Source organism: Onychomys torridus, chromosome 1, assembly GCF_903995425.1.
Source record: "Onychomys torridus chromosome 1, mOncTor1.1, whole genome shotgun sequence".
Lineage (NCBI taxonomy): Eukaryota > Metazoa > Chordata > Mammalia > Rodentia > Cricetidae > Onychomys > Onychomys torridus.
In genome coordinates, this window is record NC_050443.1 from 132,240,966 (window position 1) to 132,261,202 (window position 20,237).

Below are 20,237 nucleotides of genomic sequence, written 5' to 3' on the forward strand. Positions count from 1 at the left end.
GAGCGAGATACCATGATAGTTGAGGACATCATGGGAATAGGAAGAGGCAGGGCACCAGGGAGGCTGTAAGGAATCCACAAGGATAACCCCACCTAGAGGTTTCCTGGACTGGTCTACTCTGGTGACCAGTCTAATGAATACTTTTGTCCAGTGACTGATGGAGGCAGATACACAGAATCAGTATTCAACTCACTATTTTCAATAAGCATCTACCAAGAACTTTTTATTTACTAGTCTTTAGATGTGTCCCAGAGACTAAAAGAATGAATATCCCACAGTATCATTATATTAGCAAGCCAAAGCAGAAAGGTAAATATAATTTTACATGATTTTTAAGGACAATAAGCAAAGGCAACATTTGGCTCATTCTAAAGTCATTAATCAAGGAAGTGTAAATAAAGAGTGTGTGTAATTTGCACTTTATCCTATTCTTAGTCTATTGTACTAGACATACTGAGGAAAGCCAATCTATGCTTTGTGAACACGTCAAAAATACCCTCTGTCATCTAACTATAATTAAATTTAAGAGAAGTCCCATACCAAAAAAAAAAAATGCAGAACAATTTCACCATGGACAGGAATGACAAATAAAACTAAATGTGTAAAATTCCAGCAATATTTTTATATTATTTAACTAAACAAAAACAATTGAGCACCCTAATGAGAATAAACATAAAGTAAGACAAATGTTCTATTCTTGGCTCTTATGACAAAATACATGAGACAAATCATAAGCATAAATGTAAGTTGCTCATTCTCCAGTGGATGGCTACACATGTATGGGCATATGGATAGCAAGAATTAGATTCAGTGAGTCATTAATAGTAAAAATAAATAAATAAATAAATAAATAAAAATACATGAAGCTGGGGAAGAGATGCAAGTTAGTAGGATGTAGCAGTAGAAGGTTATGACTAAAACACATTGTATAAACATACAAAACTTTCAAAGAATAAAAAAACTTTTTAAGGAATTGAAACTTGATCTTCCAGCATTCCTACTGTCTGCCAAAGAGTCTTCAATTTCCACATCTAAATCAAGTAAAATTTCCTCCCGAATAGGTTGTAGAGAAGATGTAAACATCTCACACTCCTTTCCTCATATCCTCCTTCCACTTGCTTGTGTTTCTCTATCTTATTCTTTGAAAAATTCATACATGCATACAATGTATCCTCTACTCTCAATTAGCTCCTTCAAACTCACACTTTCCAACACACCTCCATCCAAACTTCAGGCACTTTTTAATAATTTACTGAATATGATTAGTGATTCCCATATGAACTTGAGTGTTGTTCAGAGATCTAATATAACATATATAACATACCAGTGGGAACTTCCCAAAGAAAAGTGACTCTATAGCTATCAGCAACCTTTAATTGAAAATATTTCCTAATCTGGGAATGGGGCCTTAGCAGTCCTTCTCCTTTCATGATGGAAATCTTAACCAACTTGACATTCTGCAGATCTTGTAGAGGTATACACTTCTGCTGTGAATTCATGTGTGTGAAACAGTCATGTCAAGTCCAAAAGACAGCAGTACAAAGCCTTATTCCTCATTTCTAGCTGTTACATTCTTTACAAAACTCTTCTTCAATGATAGTCCATGACTTTTGAGACAGGAGCTGGTATTAGAATATGAAACTATGTAAATATCCATAAGTAGAAAAAACAATAAAGAAAATATGGTTTCTGGTATACTAGTCAGCCTAAATTAAAAAAAGAAGGAATCCTATCATATATAACATTAATAAAATGAAAATATTATGCAAAATAAAATAAACCAGTCACAGAAAGACAAATATTGCACTTACATGAATATCTAAAGTAATCAAACTCTTTCAAGCACAGAATAGAATAACTGCTAGGTGATAAGACACAGAAGATTAAAGAATTGATATGTGTGTTTCAAATACACAATTTCAACCAATTCTAGTTACACATTGAACAACATTTTGCTTATAGTCAACAACCATGTAACATGCATACACTTAAAGATTAAGTAAGAGGAAGATATCATTTTAGTTTGTTGTCATTATAGTTTAAAAAGCAAAATCTAGCCATGCCAGTGTTGTTGAAAAGTGGGAGTACATGGAATCCTAATGAATTGTTAGCATTGTTGAGTAGATTTTTAAAGGATACAATTACTTTGATAAACAACTCAGCAATTTCCTAAAATATTAAATGTATACCCACCTTACAATCCAGCCATTTCAACCTAGGTATTGCCTTGTAGAACATAAAATATATATCTATTCAAGACTCTCCACATATGTTCATTACAGTTTTATTTAAGATAGCCGAAAAAGTAGAAACAACTCCTATATTCACAAACAGATGAAGGAAAAAACACAATATGTTGCATCCATGGAATATAGTAATATTCTGTAATTATGTCACATTTATGAGGTACCTTAAAGTACCTTGATCAACCTCTACCAAGAACTGAGATGTTGAGGATATGTGATCACATTATAAACTCTAAGACTGCATTTTTAGTGGAAAAATCTGATTCTAGTTGTGGTGTGTCACAGCCTTGGCATACACATTTAATACACGAGCTTTCTGCTTGAATATTATAAACAGGATTAAATGAATTTGACCATAGGTTGAGAGGTAGAGCAAGCGGCCTTTAAGTGGTGGTGCCACACGCCTGTAATCCCAGCACCCGGGAGGCAGAGGCAGGTGGGTCTCTGTGAGTTCGAGGCCAGCCTGGACTATAGAGTGAGTTTCAGGAATGGCGCAAAGCTACATAGAGAAACCCTGTCTCGAAAAACAAAACAAAACAAAAAAGAGGAGCAAGTGGCCTATGGACAGGAAATGAACACAGGCTGATTATGAAAAAACAAAAACAAAAAAAACAGAGGGCAAAAGGGAGTCAAGAGGACAGATAGAGAGTTGCACATCAAGTAGAAGTGAGGGACATTTTAGTTTGAAGGGGCTTGTTTGAAATGTCATAGGACAAGGAGGCTTCTGGGAGGTCAGTGGAGGAGGAAGGTCAGCTGGGTGCTTTCTTTACCTTTCTGAGCTAACGGGCTTTCACTCCAACATCTAGGTCCCAAGTCCTTTTTAGTAAAGTCAAGTGATTGAGATTTTGTTAAGGGCAACATTTGATGATCCAATGTATGACATGACCACATGGACAGAGAAATTACACCAGCCACGGACACATTGAGAAGCTATCAGATTTGGTAAGACACCTGAGAAGTCCCCAAGGAAACAGTTAAGTAATATTAAAACAAAATGTCTTTCCCATGTTAAGGGTGGAAAATATTGAAAGACAGGGCATTAGGACCCTGTATAGTGCTACTTTAAATGGCTTGAATACTAAAGCAGAATATGAAAAGATATATGACTCAACTGAGATTGACAAAATAGCAATTATAATTACTGAATCTTTCTGGTGATCTATATTTCATTCTTAGTAGCCATAGTGGTTTTTGTGCCAAATATGAAAAGTGGTTTGATAATGTGTCAAATATGAAAGGTGGATTGATAAGATGGAAACCTTAAAATAACTTATTATAAATGAAAATAAGAAAAATGCTAAGACACAGAAAGAGGACTTTAGACAAGGTTATTAGAAAATGAACCTTATTTAAACCAGTTACTATACAAAAACTACCAGCAGATAATAGGAACCACCAAGGTTATGAAGATGTTAACTGGAATCCTATAGAAATATTAGATTTGCCAAACAACTCTAAGATACCATTTTACACCTCTCAGAATGGCTAAGAACAAAATCACTGATGATAACTTATGTTGGAGAGAATGTGGAACAAGGGGAATACTCCTACATTTTTGGTGGGAACTCTTTGAAAATCAGTATGGGCAATTCTCATACCCAATGATACCACTCTTGGGCATATACTGAGGGGATGCTCAATCATACCAGAAGGACACTGGCTAAACTATGTTCATAGCAGCATTATTTATAATAACCAGAACCTGGAAGCAACCTAGATGCTCCTAAATCCAAGAATGGATAAAGAAAATGTTGTTCATATACACAATACAGTACTACCCAGCTGCAAATAAACAATGAAATTATGAAATTCAAAGACAAGTGGATGGAACTAGAAAATATCATCCTGAGTGAGGTAACCCAGACTCAGAAAGACAAACATGGTATGTACTCACTCATAAGTAGATATAAGATGTAAAGCAAAGGATAATCAGACTACAAGCCACAGCTTCAGAGAAGCTAGGAAATAAGGAGGACTGTAAGAGGGATATATGGATCACCTTGGGAAGAGGAAATAGAGGAGATACCCACGAGTAAACTGGGAGTGAGGGTGGCAATAGAGGGTAGAGAAAAGGGATAAGAACATGAGAGAACATGATGGTTGAGCCAGGGGAGGATGAAATAGGAGAGCAATAAGGGTGATATCTTGATAGAGGGATAAGGAAGAAACCTGATGCTATGAAAATTCCCAGGAATCCACAAGAACAACCAACCCCAGATTAGACTACTACCAATAGTAGTGAGGGTACCTGAACTGGCCTACCCTGGTAATCAGATTGGTGAATGACTTAACTATTATCATAGAGTCTTCTTCCTATAACTGATGGAAGCAGATGCAGAGATCCACAATCAGGTGCCAGGCCATCTCTGAGAGTCTAGCTGAAGAGAGGGAAGAAGGATTACATGAGCAGGGGTTGTCACAATTATGATGGGGAAATCTACAGAGACAACTGAATCAAGGTCAAAGGAACTCATGAACTTTAGACCGACAGCTGTGGAGCCTGCTTGGAACCAGACTAGACCCTCTGCATACGGGAGACTTTTGTGTTACTGGGTCTGTTTGAAGGGCCTCTGGCAGTGTTAACAGGATCTATTTTTCATGCATGAGCTGGCTTTCTGGATCCCATTATCTATGTTTAGATATTTTGCTCACCCCAGTGAAGCAAGGAGAGACTTAGTCCTGCCTCATCTGAATATTACCAGGCTTAGCTGTTCCCCCATGGAAGAACTTACCCTGTTGGAAGAAGGGATAAGGGGTGTGTCAGGGGGAAGGCTGGGTGGGGGAGCAGGAGGAGAGATAAGGGATCTGTGGTTGGTATGTAAAACGATTTTTTAAAAATTTTGAAAAAGGATGATGACTTACTGGCTGATTCAGATGCAGATACTTAAAACAAATATTTGGGGCTGGGGATTTAGCTCAGTAGTAGAGCGCTTGCTTAGCAAATGCAAGGCCCTGGGTTTGGTCCTCAGCTCTTGAAAAATCAACAACAACAACAACAACAACAACTAAACAAAAACAAAAAAACCCACAAATGTTTGATGAAGTAAAGAGAATTTTGACTTGCAGAAAATTACAAATTTCTCCTGAAAAAAAAAAATAGAAAGGAGATTCTATTGTATAAGATAGGTTTGCAGAAAATTGGACCACAGAAAGTATAAACCAGGGGAGATAAATTAAAAACACTTAATGATTTCCATAAACTGCTGAGAGATATTAACTGGCTATGGTTCATAATTGGATTAACTATTCAAGAGATAAGTAATATATTTCAAACCTTGCTAAGTGATAAGGCCTTAAACAGTCCAAGAAAATTATCAGCTGAGGCTGAAAAAGAATTGATTCTGATAGAAAAGAAATTATAAGATGCACATGCTGAACTGCTTGGATCCAAAGTTTATTTTGCTATCTACGCATTCTCCCACAGGAATTTTTATGGAAGAGAATATAATATCTTAGAATGGGTATTTTTATCATAAAAACAAACTAAAAATTTAAAACCTATGTAGAAAAGTTGCTGAATTGATTCTAACAGGGTAAAAATATGACTTTATCAGTTAGCATTAATAGAACCAGTAGAAATTGTCATACCTTTTACTGATGTTGGAACTACATCATCATTGGCAGAAAAATGAATATTGGCAAAGAGCTCTCTGTAATTTCTTAAGAGAGGCTAGCAATAAATATTACAAAAGCAAGAGACTTCAGTTTATGAAAAGAAATAATTGGATTACCCCTCGTATAGTATAAATGACATCAATTTTTGGAGTCCCTACATTCTATACTGATACAAATAAATCAGAAAGGTGGGTTATAAGTCAAGAAAGACAAGTAAAGTGGCTCAAAGCCCTTCTGATTCACTTCAAACATCAAAGCTGTATGACATTCTTATGGCAGTATTTGATTTTCCTACATCTCTTAATATAGTTACTGACTCCCAATATGCAGAAAGGCTTGTTTTGCATAAACAGCTGAAGTTATTTCGGATCATTCAGAGTTAATTTTGCTATTTATTCAACAACAACAAGTAATTAGAAATAGAAATCTTCCAGGGTATATGACACATATCAGACCCCATACCTGTCTACCAGGCCCTCTAGTATAAGGTAATGATAACATTGATCTGATATTAATAAGAAGTGTGCTAAAAGCCTCAGAATTTCATAAGAAACACCATGTTAACAGTAAAGGTTTGAAGAATGGGTTTTCTTGCACTCGGAAACAATCAAAGAAAATTATAAGGAAATGTCCTACTTGTTCTTTGTATAACCAATCTCCATTACCTGCAGGAAATAACACAAAAGATGTTCAAAGAAATGAAATTTGGCAAATGGATGTGTTTAATTTTGCAGGGTTTGGAAAATTAAATTATGTGCACCATACCATAGATACATATTCAGGTTTTCAATGGGTAGCTGTTTTAAGTTCTGAAAAGGCTTATTCTATAATTACACATTTATTAAAATTATGGTTATTATGGGGTTAACTGTCAAAATTAAAACTTTCAATGTTCCATCATATGTCACTAGTAAATTAAAACAGTTTTTTACATATTACAACATAAAACATATTACAGGGATACCACACAATCCTAAGGGAGAAACCACTACAGAAAGTTCTAATTATACTTTAAAATATATGATTAAAAACCTGAAAGTGGTAACCAAGTATCCATAGATAGGTTACACATTGCTTTATTAACTTTAAATTTTTAAATGCTAATGAAAAAGGAACAACAGCCATGGAGAGACACTGAATAGTAGATAAAACTGCTGAATTAAATTATCCTGTATATTTTAAAGATGTGTTGACCTCAGAATGGACACCAAGATATGTGTTACATTGGGGGAAAAGTTTTGCTTTTGTTTCCACAGGAGAATAAAAGCTATGGATACTGTCAAGTTTGATAAAGATTTAGTTCAAACAGGAGAGACCACCTGAATAAGGGGAGGAAATAGTTTATCAGACAACTTGGTCATATATTTCAAACTAACTTATAAAAACTAAGAAATGTCTTTCATTTTATCAGGTATGAAATGAAATTAAAAAATAGTAAGCTTTCAAATGCTAATTTACCAAATGTACGCTTGCCTTACTGGCACAAAATAAAAAAAAAAAAAAATGGGTTTTCTTAAACCACATGTCTTAATGTTAGATTGTTAGACTATAGATTAACACTTGGCCCATACCATCTTGGACATCAGCTTTTGAATTTTCTTCTCAAATAAAAGGGATGTTTTTTGTTTGGTGCCCAAAACAATGTTATGATATTTAAAATGTTTAAAGTCCAAAGAGTTACTGTAATTCAAACAAAGAGGAGCTTTTGCAACTGGCAGTAAGCTCTTCTCTGGGTACACAACACTGAACAATATTGACCAGAGGATACCCTAATTATGGATGCCATATTTGTTGGTGAAATGGCAACTGGGGGCTCTTCATAAAGCAAAATAGAATTCATCAACATCTTCCTCGTGGCTTCTGTTGTAAACACTTTCTTTCACTTTCTATATAGGCAAAATAATATTCTCTCTTTGACAAACAAATCTGGACATTTTACAAGGCATAGAGAACTTACACTCAGTCATTGCCAACCACCCTTTGGTCATAAGGGCACCCCTTACAATGATAGATTGGATGTGTTTGAAGGCAGAGTCCTTCATAGGCTTAGCCAGGGGAGGGAAGGTATTACAGTAGAACTGGTACCTATCTGAATTCCTTCATATCCAGGATGTGGTAGCAAAGGGGTCTGTGCCTTCCCATATGGAGAAAACAGCTCAATTGCCTATAATCCCCATGCCTAAACTGATCATGCCTCCCCCAAAAGAGCTACCTATTGGGCTGTGAGGATCAATGGAATAGTCACAACATTTGGCTAATGCAAGGTTTTCTGATGATTCATCAGCTGTTGATGGGAACAAAACTAAGGGAAAGCAGTAGGATATAGTCCAGGAGATGTAATGGTCATTACCGAGGAATGAACCACAAAATCAGCACAGGACTATTGGCTACAAGACAAACAACTAGAAAAGCTAAATGAAGATCTGCTGCATATGACATTAAACATGTTTAAGTTTTCTGCAATAAACATGACCATTCCTAACACTAACCTTTGAGGTCTCCAAGAAGATGATGGGGCCCTGCAACGATGAATCCACCTGGACTGTGGTAATGGCAACCACGGAGCTAAACTGCTGCCAGGTTTGCACACAAAAAAGGACAGATTTTGGTTGACTGCTGTGTTCTACCTAACCGGGATTGCCACTAAGCTGATAAACACCAAAAAAAAGAAAGAAAGAAAGAAAGAAAGAAAGAAAGAAAGAAAGAAAGAAAGAAAGAAAGAAAGAAATCAGTGTCATGCTACAAACTGCTCAGGACATTCAAATTGCTGAGTTCATGTGAGACTGACATTAATATATTACAGAATTTCGAACTCAAAAATACTTAATCCAAAGACTGACAAATACAGCCAAGCTGGACATTGTGGAAAGCTTGGCAGAAATAGTTTCATTTTTGTAAATAGTTTTACTGTATTAGAGTTAAGACCTTTCCTTTTTGTTTAAACATAAGAGATACATGATCACACTCTGAATGCAAAGATTGCATTATTTACTGGGAAAAACTTGTTTCTATTTGTGGTGCGGCTCAGCCCTAGCACACACCTTTAAAGCAAGAGCTTTCTGCTTGAATATTATAAAAAGGGTTAAATAAAGTCAACCATAGGTCAAGAGGCAGGAATGAACAGTCAACAGAAAGTGAATGTAGGATGATTAATAAAAAAATAGAGAGTAAAGAGGAGTCAAGGGGCAGATAGTTTCACAGAGTGGTAGAATGGAGGGATCAATTTAGTTTGAAGAGGCTTGTTTGAAATGACATAGGACATGGAGGGTGTTGGCATGTTGGTGAAGGAGGAAGGTCAGCTGGGTGCTTTCTCTGCCTCCCTGAACTAGCAGAATTTCATCCCAGCATCTGGCTCCTGAGTCTTTATGGGTAAAATCAAATGTTTGATATTTGCTAAGAACAACACAAATAAGTAGTATAATTAGAATCCAAATAAAACTAAAGAATACTACAAAGTTGTGAGGCATTGGAGAAAAAAAAAATGTAGCATGCATGGAGGTCCAAAATCAATTAAGTTAGACTCTGGAAACCTAAAACCAGAACCTGAATCCTCTGCCACTTTCTTGCTACTTACCTTCCACAAGTCACCTCAATATTCTGGGCCTTAGGTCCTTCTTTGCTTTGGGGGCACTTTTTTCTTTGCTAAGTAAGACCAATAAAACTGATTTTGATCATGAATTTTTAGTAAAATAAATGACTCATGTAAAGCTTTTAGCATAGTACCCTGCATGTGATAGAGACACATGTGTTTAAGAATTAACTTAAATAATTACTGAGTTTTCCACTTTTGGAGGAAGTATTCTCATCCAAAGTGAATCTGGGCCTGGGAAAAACTGTCCAAAATAATTCCAAAATAAAGAGACACATTGATCTTTCTACGCATCAGTATTGATTGTGATGAAGCACCTAGATAATTACTGAAATAATATATTAGTAGTAATAGAACTTACTAAGCACTTTCCCATTTTTCTTGAATCCCAAAAATTGTTTCATGGCTAAATCACACACACACACACACACACACACACACACACACACACACACTCACACCTGGCCCAGGTAAGTACTCAATACACCCACTATAGAAGATGTTGTAGTCAGGGAATGTGAAGTCACTCTTCCTGAATCCACAGTGTTTAAGTAATTTATGGAGAGACAGAACCAAAGCAGATGCATGGATTCTGGTATCTGTCATAAGCAAAATTTCTCCCTTTATTCTTTCTGAAGCACATCCACCAAACACTTTCCTAAAATACTTGTTATATGTCTTCATTATGAAAGTTCTTAGCAAGCCAAAGAAATTAAGGAGTGTCTGACCGCCAGATGAATTTCACACAATTGGCTGGCTCTGAACAGCTAAAGCCATCTTTATTTATACTTCAAAAACAAGCATGTCTTTCTATATGAACAAACATGATTTTCCCAATGTTAACGTCTGGCAAAAATAAATATGTCAAATATATTTTCCCAACTTTTACATCAAAACATCTTTTAAACCAAAAACACTAATCATTTTGGTATCTTGACCAAATATTAAGCCAGGTGCATCCTGTCTAGACAAAATTAAAGATGATAAACCTAGGCACACATTTTCAAGAACAACAATATCATTCAAAACTTAACAAAGTATATTTACAGAAATAGGGGTCAATTGCCTCTAATCCTGCAGCACTGAATGAAAACATCTCCCAGGGTCTGGAGTGACAGTTGACATCTCCAGACAAGAAACCTGAGAAGCATCAGCTCCCAAAGAATTTTAGAGGAAAATATTTGAGAAAAAAAAATGTGATTTCCAGGAATGAATATATCTGTTCTATGTGTGACTGGTGTAATGACACAAAAACCCACCAAGAGAATCACCAATATTATGAGAAAGACGAGGGAGTTCAGGCAGCACAGTCCCAGCAGTACCCTGTGCTACCTCAAAGTCTGCTGGTCTTTTCTGAATGAGACTGTACCTGTGGGTTTTCTCTCATCTGGAGACAAGCACTCATATACTGGCCTGAAACTAGGCCACACGGCTCCCATCACCTGCTAACTCATACATTGGAACCTCAAAAATATGACTATATAAAAAGAGTTAACCCACTTAGGTCTTCGGAAACTAAGGACTGAAGAAGTTGAAAAACAAAGATCAACACTGAGATCTGGGAATAATCTGTCCATGCAATAAACATGTACTGAATGGTTTTTATTTGTCGATGATTCATGTGTTAAGCACCGGGATTGAAAAAAAAAAAATGTTCTGTTCTCATGTTATCTACTTTCCACTTGTGAATATAGGTCAACATCAGACTAGTAAAACATCTCATCTTTGAGATGATAGCAAGTAAGTAGTACACTGAATAAGTCAGAAAGTGGAGATGGGATATTTGAGTCCAGCTTTGAGTCTAGGGGAGCCTTCTAAACTAAGATATGTTTGAGAAAAAGAAAACAAATATAGAAACAAAGGAAGGCTTGATAAAGGTCTTCAATAAATTAATTAGGGCCTTCCAGAAATCTTTGATTTTCTCAGAGATTTCATAATGGCCTCTTTTACCTCCTTATTCCTCAGGCTATAGATGAGTGGATTCAGTAATGGAGTCACCACTGTATAAAACACAGAAACAACTCGATCCCCCTCTGAGGACTGGTCTGCATTATCTCTCAGGTACATGAAAATAAGAGTACCAAAGAAGAGAGCTACAGCAGTGAGGTGGGAGGTGCAGGTGGAGAAAGTCTTGGCCCTGCCTCCAGCAGAGCGGATCTGCATGATGGCCACAATGATGAACAGATAGGACACAGAGATAACCACAATGCAAGCAGGCATGACAAAAATGGCAAAGACAATAATCACTACTTCCTGGATATAACTATCCCCACACACGAGCTTTAATAGAGGAGGGAGGTCACAAAAAATGAAGTTAATCTCATTGCTTCCACAGAAGGAGAGAGTAAAGGCTGTGACAGTCCGAACAAAGCCACTAGAAAAACCAGCCACATAAGCCCCAGTGACTAAGCCTACACGGGCCTTCTCTGTCATTATGGTGACATAAAGCAATGGTTGGCACACAGCCACATAGCGGTCATAGGCCATAATTGCCAAGAGGTAGCAGTCAATGGAAGCAAAGAAGGTAAAAAGAAAGAACTGAGCTGCACAACGAACTTGAGAGATTGTTGTGCCATGTTCCCATAATACAGCCAGCATCTGAGGGATGATAACAGAGGAGTAGCAGATGTCCACAAAGGAAAGGTGGCTGAGGAAGAAATACATTGGGGTTTGAAGTCGACGGTTCTTCTGGATCAGGATGATCATTCCTGTATTCCCCAGCAGAGTAGAGAGGTAGAAACTCAAAAATAAAAGGAAGAGAGGGAGCCCCCACTCAGGATGTTCGGTGAATGCAGTCAGAAAGAACTCAGTCACGAAGGTATAATTCCTCCCAGCCATCCATCTAGAGGTTTAGCTGTGAAGGCTAAGACAAGATCCAAAGAAGAGAAAGTCAGAAGGAAAGAATAAGTTATTATAAGTAATAGAGCTTAAATTGAGTCTCTGATATTTAGTTGTTGACTACAACAAAGTTTGCAGACTAAGAAAGACAGAGAACTGCAGAGTTCACACTAATATGAAACATGATGTATTTTTCTATTATAGTAGGAATGAGGAGCAAGTGATTCTTGGACTGACAGCCTAGATCTTGTATTTACAATTGCTCTCTCATTGGCTATGTTATGTTATATGGAGCACTTAATCTTTCTGAACCTCAATTCCTTTGCTGTCAAAAGAGGCTAATATACCCATGTGCTTGTGAGATGATATGCTGATTAAAACAGATGCAGAATGACACTGAAAAGCTAAAATGACTACATAGGAATACAGTTGCTTGTTAAAAAGTTTAAATGAGCATCTTCTGTTAGGTTCCTCTCATTTAATTTTCAATAACTGTTGTCACTACATGAAAGATTTTCTTCATAATGAAATTACATGTCAAATTGAAATTGTCTTTCAAGTGAAAGCATAATGTGAAACATTCAGAAATGTGATCCTTGAAATATAATTTCTTTTAGAAAAATTGTGAATACATATAATCCTTCCAAAGAAGAACAATGTAGCTAAAGAATAATAAAAATAAAACTTCTATATTTGAAAATTTGTGGATCTGTCATAGATGGTAGACACAAGAGGCCATGAATTTCATAATAGAGGCTTTAGAGTTCCTAGACCATATCATCCCAAGAGTTCTAAGGGTCAGTGAACCTGCATTTCTGTAGCAAACACCACAAAAATCCTTACAGACGTTCTGCTCTTATCAGTATGTCTAGAAATCTTCTTGGTTCAATTATAATCAGGTAGGTGAATTACAAAACAGGTAATTTAATATCTATCTACCAAAACCAGTAACACAAGGGATACTCCTAAGAATAGGCTTGTGTATAATTTTGTGTCTAATCCCCAGAACTTTTGAGTGCCTAACATTTTTGCATAAATAACATGAGAACTTATCACTTGATAATATTGTATATTCTATTTGATCATCAAAGGGATTAGAATATACACCTTGTTATTTCTTCTTAAAGGTATCTAGTAACTTTTAATTCATTGAAAAGCATTCTACATGTGGTATACCCATTAATAAAATTATGTTGAGTAACCATAGAATTTCTTTCACTACTTCTGTCAAAATGAGCATTAGATATTCTGTAAAAGAAACAGCATGAGTCAAAATATATGTATTATTAATCAGCAATGGACTCTGCTAATAGAAATATTTGTTTTCAGTTTAATTGTATGAATTCTTTAAAAACAGTTGCTGTCCTATTTTAAGTTGTCTGGATAATTAAGACTCTATATAGATATATAAATGCATAAACACACTAGCATTAGCCTTGCAACCAAGAGGGAAAACATAAGCTCCTACAGGTATCTAACAAAGCCCCATGATGATTGGTTTATTATTCTCAAAGCCTCTAGTAAAATGCAGTTCAATAATAAACAGCACATATACTTGAAAGGGGAATAAAGCAAAAACTATTCTGCAATCTAGTGTTGATGAACTAATGAGGAAGTCTGATTTAATGGATTTTGTAGTTCTTGAAAAGGTTCTTCAATGGGGCTGTAAAAAATGACTTTGGTGATTAGAATAGCAAATGCTACTAAAGCCAGGTCAGTGACAAACTGATCCATCAGGGCTGATAACAAAGAAAAAAACTTAGACACACAAACTGTGAGTTGTCTTTACCTGTCTTTTCTTCTGTGTCTTTCTTCTTGGTGTGGTATTGCTACCTGTGGCCTGATATTCCAGGTGATTTCTGCATCCAGTTCACCACACAGAGATGTGGGCAAGTCATACTTCCTTTCTATTTTTAATTCCCTTGACTTTATTCCTCTTTGCTAAAAATGCAGCTCTTTCTCATAATTATAGCACTATATTTGAAATGGGTCACACTCAGTTCTTTTATGTCTTAATCTCATTGCAATGAACCACTCTTCCCTCTCAAAAACAGCAAACCACTATATACCTGACCCTGGTTTCCTAAGATCGTTTCAGACTCCTGCCACAACAGTAAGACTTAAGGAAGCAGTAAGTATCCCTAAGTTTCTGATCCCAACCATTCTGAATATAAGAAGTTTGATATGCATCTTATAGTTACTGTTAAAGTGTTGCAGTCTAATTAGCTCCTGGGGTGACTCTCCAGGGAAGGCAATTTTGTGACTTCCTAATAAGGTATCTAATATCTTTGAAAGTTGCTCTCTAATTTCAAACTCTCAAATCCCCATGACATGTCTAGCCAACTCTCACACAGTGTAATAGAGCTTTGCACCAAAAGGAATGCACTTTTGGAAGGTCTCCTATACCTCACTTTGATGCCACTCTAACCAACTAAGACTTGCATCACTAAATGATGCTATTTCTTAAGAATGAGCTCTTCATTGCCATGACCAAGACATACTGGGATATATGACTGTGAAAGTTCGCTGCTTACTGAATATGATCAAAGCATATGTTATACACACTTAAAATGCCAGGGTATTGTGGTATGGAACCTGAAATTTCAGATCTCTGGGAGGAGAGGCAGGAAGACTGTTGAAAATTCAAGGCTACAAATGGATACACGAATTACATCAAGGCATTGGTTCAAGAGAGACAGAGAAGAGAGAATTAAAGCACATCCTTTGAAACTGATTAATTTGTTAAATTAATATATTTTCAGTTGGCAAAATCAGAGAGTGAAGCGAATTAGAATTCATAAAAAATATTATGGAGTTCAAGAGTGATTAGGCGGTGATTAGGAGAGTCACCAAAAGGAATGCACTTTTGGAAGGTCTCCTATACCTCACTTTGATGCCACTCTAACCAACTAAGACTTGCTCACTAAATGATGCTATTTCTTAAGAATGAGCTCTTCATTGCCATGACCAAGACATACTGGGATATGTGACTGTGATGCTCCTGCATGTTGGCAGGTGTCTGAGACAGATGTTTCAGTGTTGTTCTACCAACAAACTTAGAAAATTCCCCAAGATGATTATAACCTTCATCACATCTCTGGTTCTGAAAATTCAAACTATATGAGAAATTCTCTTTTTTTTTTTTTTTTACCTGAGGATCAAACCCAGAGCCTTGTGCTTGCTAGGCAAGCACTGTACCACTGAGCTAAATCCCCAACCCTAAGGTACTGTCTGAAAGGTAAATATTAACACAACCACCTCCAGGGATTCTGACTTGGTATCCATCATGGGAAGAAGATATCTATATTGTTCATGATTACCTCAAGACACTCTGATACAAGTAATCTCCAAAAATATATCTGAAGAATATATTCTTGAAGATTGCTCTGGGAGTCTAAGCCCTTCTTGACCCTCTGTGTGTGGTGCCACAAACTTAAAATTCCAAGTTACATGGCTACCATCCTTCATTGTGAGAGAACTTCAATAGGGCATTTTTAAAAATGTCCCTCTGTCTTATAAGTGAATTTTTAAATCTGAAGATAGAAAACATCATAACAATGACCTGAAATGGGGTTTACTGGTTTGACTGAGCCTATCCTGAAGATGGACAATACAAGGAGATTCTAGGATCTGCTTAAACTACACCATCCTTAAGAATCCCCCTGGGAACTGATAAAATCCAAATCTCCATATTTTTGTGTGTAATAATTAAGTCAGAATGTTTGAGTGTAGGATCCAGAAACCAGAATATTTTGTTTTTACTTCCCTAGTGACTATAGTATGTAGCAAAGCTGGAGAGTTATGGAGAGGAACACGGTTTTAATATTCCCATACACTTAAAGACAAATCTTTGATATTTATTCTTTATATAGAAAATCATACTGTATAACAGCATGTATAAAGCTGTATAATTAAGAAACCACCTTCCATGGATTCTAAAGTACAATTGTATGCTATTTCTTGACCTGAATTCTAATATCATTGTGATTAATGTTATGCTTCATCCAATGGCTGAAAGGAAAGAACAAGCCAGAGGCAAATATAGACTATTACTTCACAAAACAAAAAGAAAGAAAGAAAAGAAAAGAAATCATACCGTCTTTAACCCACAAATTCCCAAAAGCATTTAAACATAAATCTTCCATTTCATTAACAGCCTGATATTCCTGGGGAGGGATACCCATTAGACAGTATAAATTTAAAATGACTCAGAAAATTGTCCAAATGCCAAATGGCAAAGCAGTAATTAATTTAATAAAAAACAAAAGTATCTTTTGTTTTTGTTATGATTTTATGTGCGATTTTTATTATGTATGATTCACTTTTAGATCTGGCCCCTTTAGGTCACTGTGTGACTTTCTCCATACAAGCAAATGCTTCTACTTGGAAAGGTCTTGCGATGTAATCTGTAGAAATAGTATTCTTCCAGATAGTTCCCTAGGGAATTGTAAGAAGATACCATCAGTCCCTCCATAATAGATTGTCTCTAGAGTCATTAAGTGGATCCCATAGATGTTTCCCTAAAACTCCATTTCATAAGCAGTATTGAGTACATTCATTTGCCCCACCACCCATAGATATTGGGGTAATCAGCTGTTCAGGCAACTGGAGCCCTGTTTTCAGGAAGAATTGAATAAGTTCAATGAACTATGCCTATCTGGTTAGAGACAGTGAACCATTCTACAATATACTAAATACAAAACATCATATCATAACTCATTCAAGCCAATGTGATGATTCTATGAGTAAATGTGTTTGCCATGCAAGCCTTGAAACCTGAGTCAATCTCGAGAACTCACATAAAGGTGGATGAAAAGAATTCACCCCATATAGTTGATTCCTGACCTCTCCATGCACACTGTGGCACATACTACCTCCCTTTCAACACAAACACATTTGTAGTAAGAACTGGTCATGTTCTTGTAGAGATGGCTCAGCAATTAAGGGCATTTATGGATACTCCAGAGGACACAGATTCAATTCCTCACACCCATATGGTGTCTCACAATCATCTACAACTCCAATTCCATAGACTAATGTTCTCTTCTGGCCTCAACAAGCATACATATGGTCCATACACACATGTGTAAACTAACACCCATAGACATAAAATATTTTTTTTTTGTTTTGGGGGGTTTCTCTCATAGCCCTGGCTGTCCTGGAATTCACTCTATAGACCAGGCTGGCCTCAAACTCAGAGATTCACCTGCCTCTGCCTCTTGAGTGCTAGGATTAAAGACATGCACCTCCACCACTGGCATAAAATATTTTTAAAGATTGTATTGACTTTAAAATAATAAAAGATATCAGTCACCATGCAAAAAATCTAATGGTTTTAGGTGCAGGGTGGAGTGAGGATGGATGAGATCAAAACACAAGGAACTAAAAGTTCTCAAAGAACTAATAAAAGAGGAGAAACAAAGAAACCCTAAAAAGTGGTTAAATTAGGCTTACAAAGTAGTTTTCTCCAAGAATATTTTCCCTGAGACAAAACTTTGAAATGGAAGTCCAACAAATTTCACAGACTGCCCTAGTGTGTATATGCCTGAGGATAATTTTAGGTGATATAAATATACATATACATATATACATATACTTATACACATATACATATATGTTTATATATGTGTGTTACAGAGAGCATGCGTGTGCATAAATTCAGTCTTCTGAGATAGACATAGGTAGGAAGACAACTGTTATGTAGATTATTGAATTAAATGTCTTAACTCACATAATCCATGCATCAATATCAAAGCTTAAATATGTTACTAGCTTTTCTTTAAGGAGATAAAGAGAATTTATGCATAGGAAGCTGAAGTGGCCCCTTAATAGTCCCATAAAAGAAACATATCTGGATTTGAGTCCATAAGTCTACTTCCAGAACACATACTCCAGAGTGTCTTTTATTCTGAGATTTCTCAAGAAGTTAATTCTGAACTCCATATTTGGGAATTCTTGGGGAAATATGCATGTCTCTGTCTACATTTCTCCTTACAGTCTCCAAATGGCAGGAGATTTGCCTTTTGGTGGCACCTAAGCTGCAGAAAGTAGATTGTAGGAGAAAATGCTTATTATCCCTGACCAAGTTGTTTTACATTTTATAAAGTATCAGCATAGTCCCTGGTGACAAGATAGGCTCACCTTACTCATTGATAAGCCATAGCCAAGGACATGACCCTGTGTAAATTGATTACAAGAAGTAGCACTCTCTTCTAAGTAGCCTTTTAATTTAACTACTATATGTGGATATCTGGGCCTTTGAGGCAGAAAATCATGGTCTGTGATAGGTAACTGGCACTAGGGGGTTCAGTTTTTAATGTCTAAATGTAAGTTCTCATGTCTAAATATTATTGAGTGGGTCATATGTTATTTCAAGGCTTTAAAACAACTACTGCCTCTAAATGTCCTTAGAAAGAACTTGGGCAGTGCTCACCCTGATTCAATTACCTCTCATTTCATCATTGCTTTACCTGTTATCACTTTACATATTGTAGACCTGCAGGATTTTTGTAGGTTTTCATAAGATATTAAAATTAAAAGGAGTATCTGGGTAGCAGTGGTGCACACCTTAAATCCCAGCACTCAAGAGGCAGAGCCAGGTGGATCTCTCTGAGTTCGAGGCCAGCCTGATCTACAGAGCAAGATCCAGGACAGGAACCAAAACAACACAGAGAAGCCCTGTCTTGAAAAAAACAAACAAACAAACAAACAAAAATTAAAAGGAGTATTGTAAGTTAAATAGCTCAAGCTTTCCGATTTTCAGTCAAACTCAGGCCCTAAAATTAAAAGATTGCTAATGATTGGAATAGTTGACATTCAAGCTTTTTAGGAACACTCTGATTAACCAGTACTTTACCCACAAGTCCCTTATTGTTCACAAATTTCAGACACCAGATACAGATCACTGATAACTGAGCTTATTTTTCCTTAAAATCTTTAAGATCTGTCCTCTTGACCCCCAAAATCCTCATGGAGATATGTATCCAGGGATAATTGCCATTTGGTACTTCCCTTATGAGGTTTTCCAGTTTCATCAGAGTATCTGTATATGAACTTCACCGAATGATAGAAGATCAAAAATTCCTGGTGATTCCTAATGTATCCTGTTTTATCTCCTAGAATTTATATAAAATATGAAAACTGCATGTCTTACAAATTCAGCTTCCCTACCCTTCACTCCCATTCTGAAACCTAACTATTCACTTTTGAAGTGCTTGCTATCTATCATAACCAATGTCAGACAAGATTTCAAAAAAAATATTTTCCATACTTAACATCAAGTTGTTTATGAAATAATTTAAAAATTAGCAGAATTAAAATTCAAATAGAGATCTTTGGGGTGTCTTTAAGTGTTAGAGTGCTCCTTTATTATGCACAAGATCTTATAAAGACTCCCCAAATGAAACCCAAAAAACACAGAGATGTAGATAGAACCTCAGAACCCAGACTGATTGTTGTAATGATCTTACTCAACCCTCTGCCTCACTTGGAAGAGAATGAAATAAAAATAAAGAACCTGGGATTGCCTTTATTGAAGACAATAGAGTAGGTTGGTGTGTATCACTAGATGAATAGACAGAGAAGAGATAGTATACATACACAATTTAGTATTACTCAGCCATCAAGCATAAAAATTTTCATTTGAAGGAAAATTGGTGAAACTAGCAATCATCATTTCACATGAAATAACCAGATTCAGAAAAGACTACAACTACATGTATTCCCCTCTTTGGAAACAATATTCAAATAAAATCAGATATAAAAGCAGAAGGGAGACTTTTGGGGATATGAAAGGGAATCAACAGGAGAAAGGGAGAAGAGCAAGAGAGAATTTGAGGGAGAATATATTAAAGTACATTATATGTATATATGAAAATGTCATAGGAAAACCCATTATTTTATATAATTAGCATGCACCCATTTAAAAAAGAAGACATTTTTCTCTCCAC

The 20,237-nt window shown here is 36.2% G+C and overlaps 1 protein-coding gene across 1 annotated transcript; it reads right to left on the reverse strand.

The window, feature by feature from the left end:
* Positions 1-11,343: 11,343 nt before the first annotated feature.
* Positions 11,344-12,288, reverse strand: LOC118575391 (olfactory receptor 9Q2). The gene has a single exon (XM_036175975.1). It carries the CDS (start codon positions 12,286-12,288, stop codon positions 11,344-11,346), a length of 945 nt encoding a protein of 314 aa, XP_036031868.1.
* Positions 12,289-20,237: the final 7,949 nt, after the last annotated feature.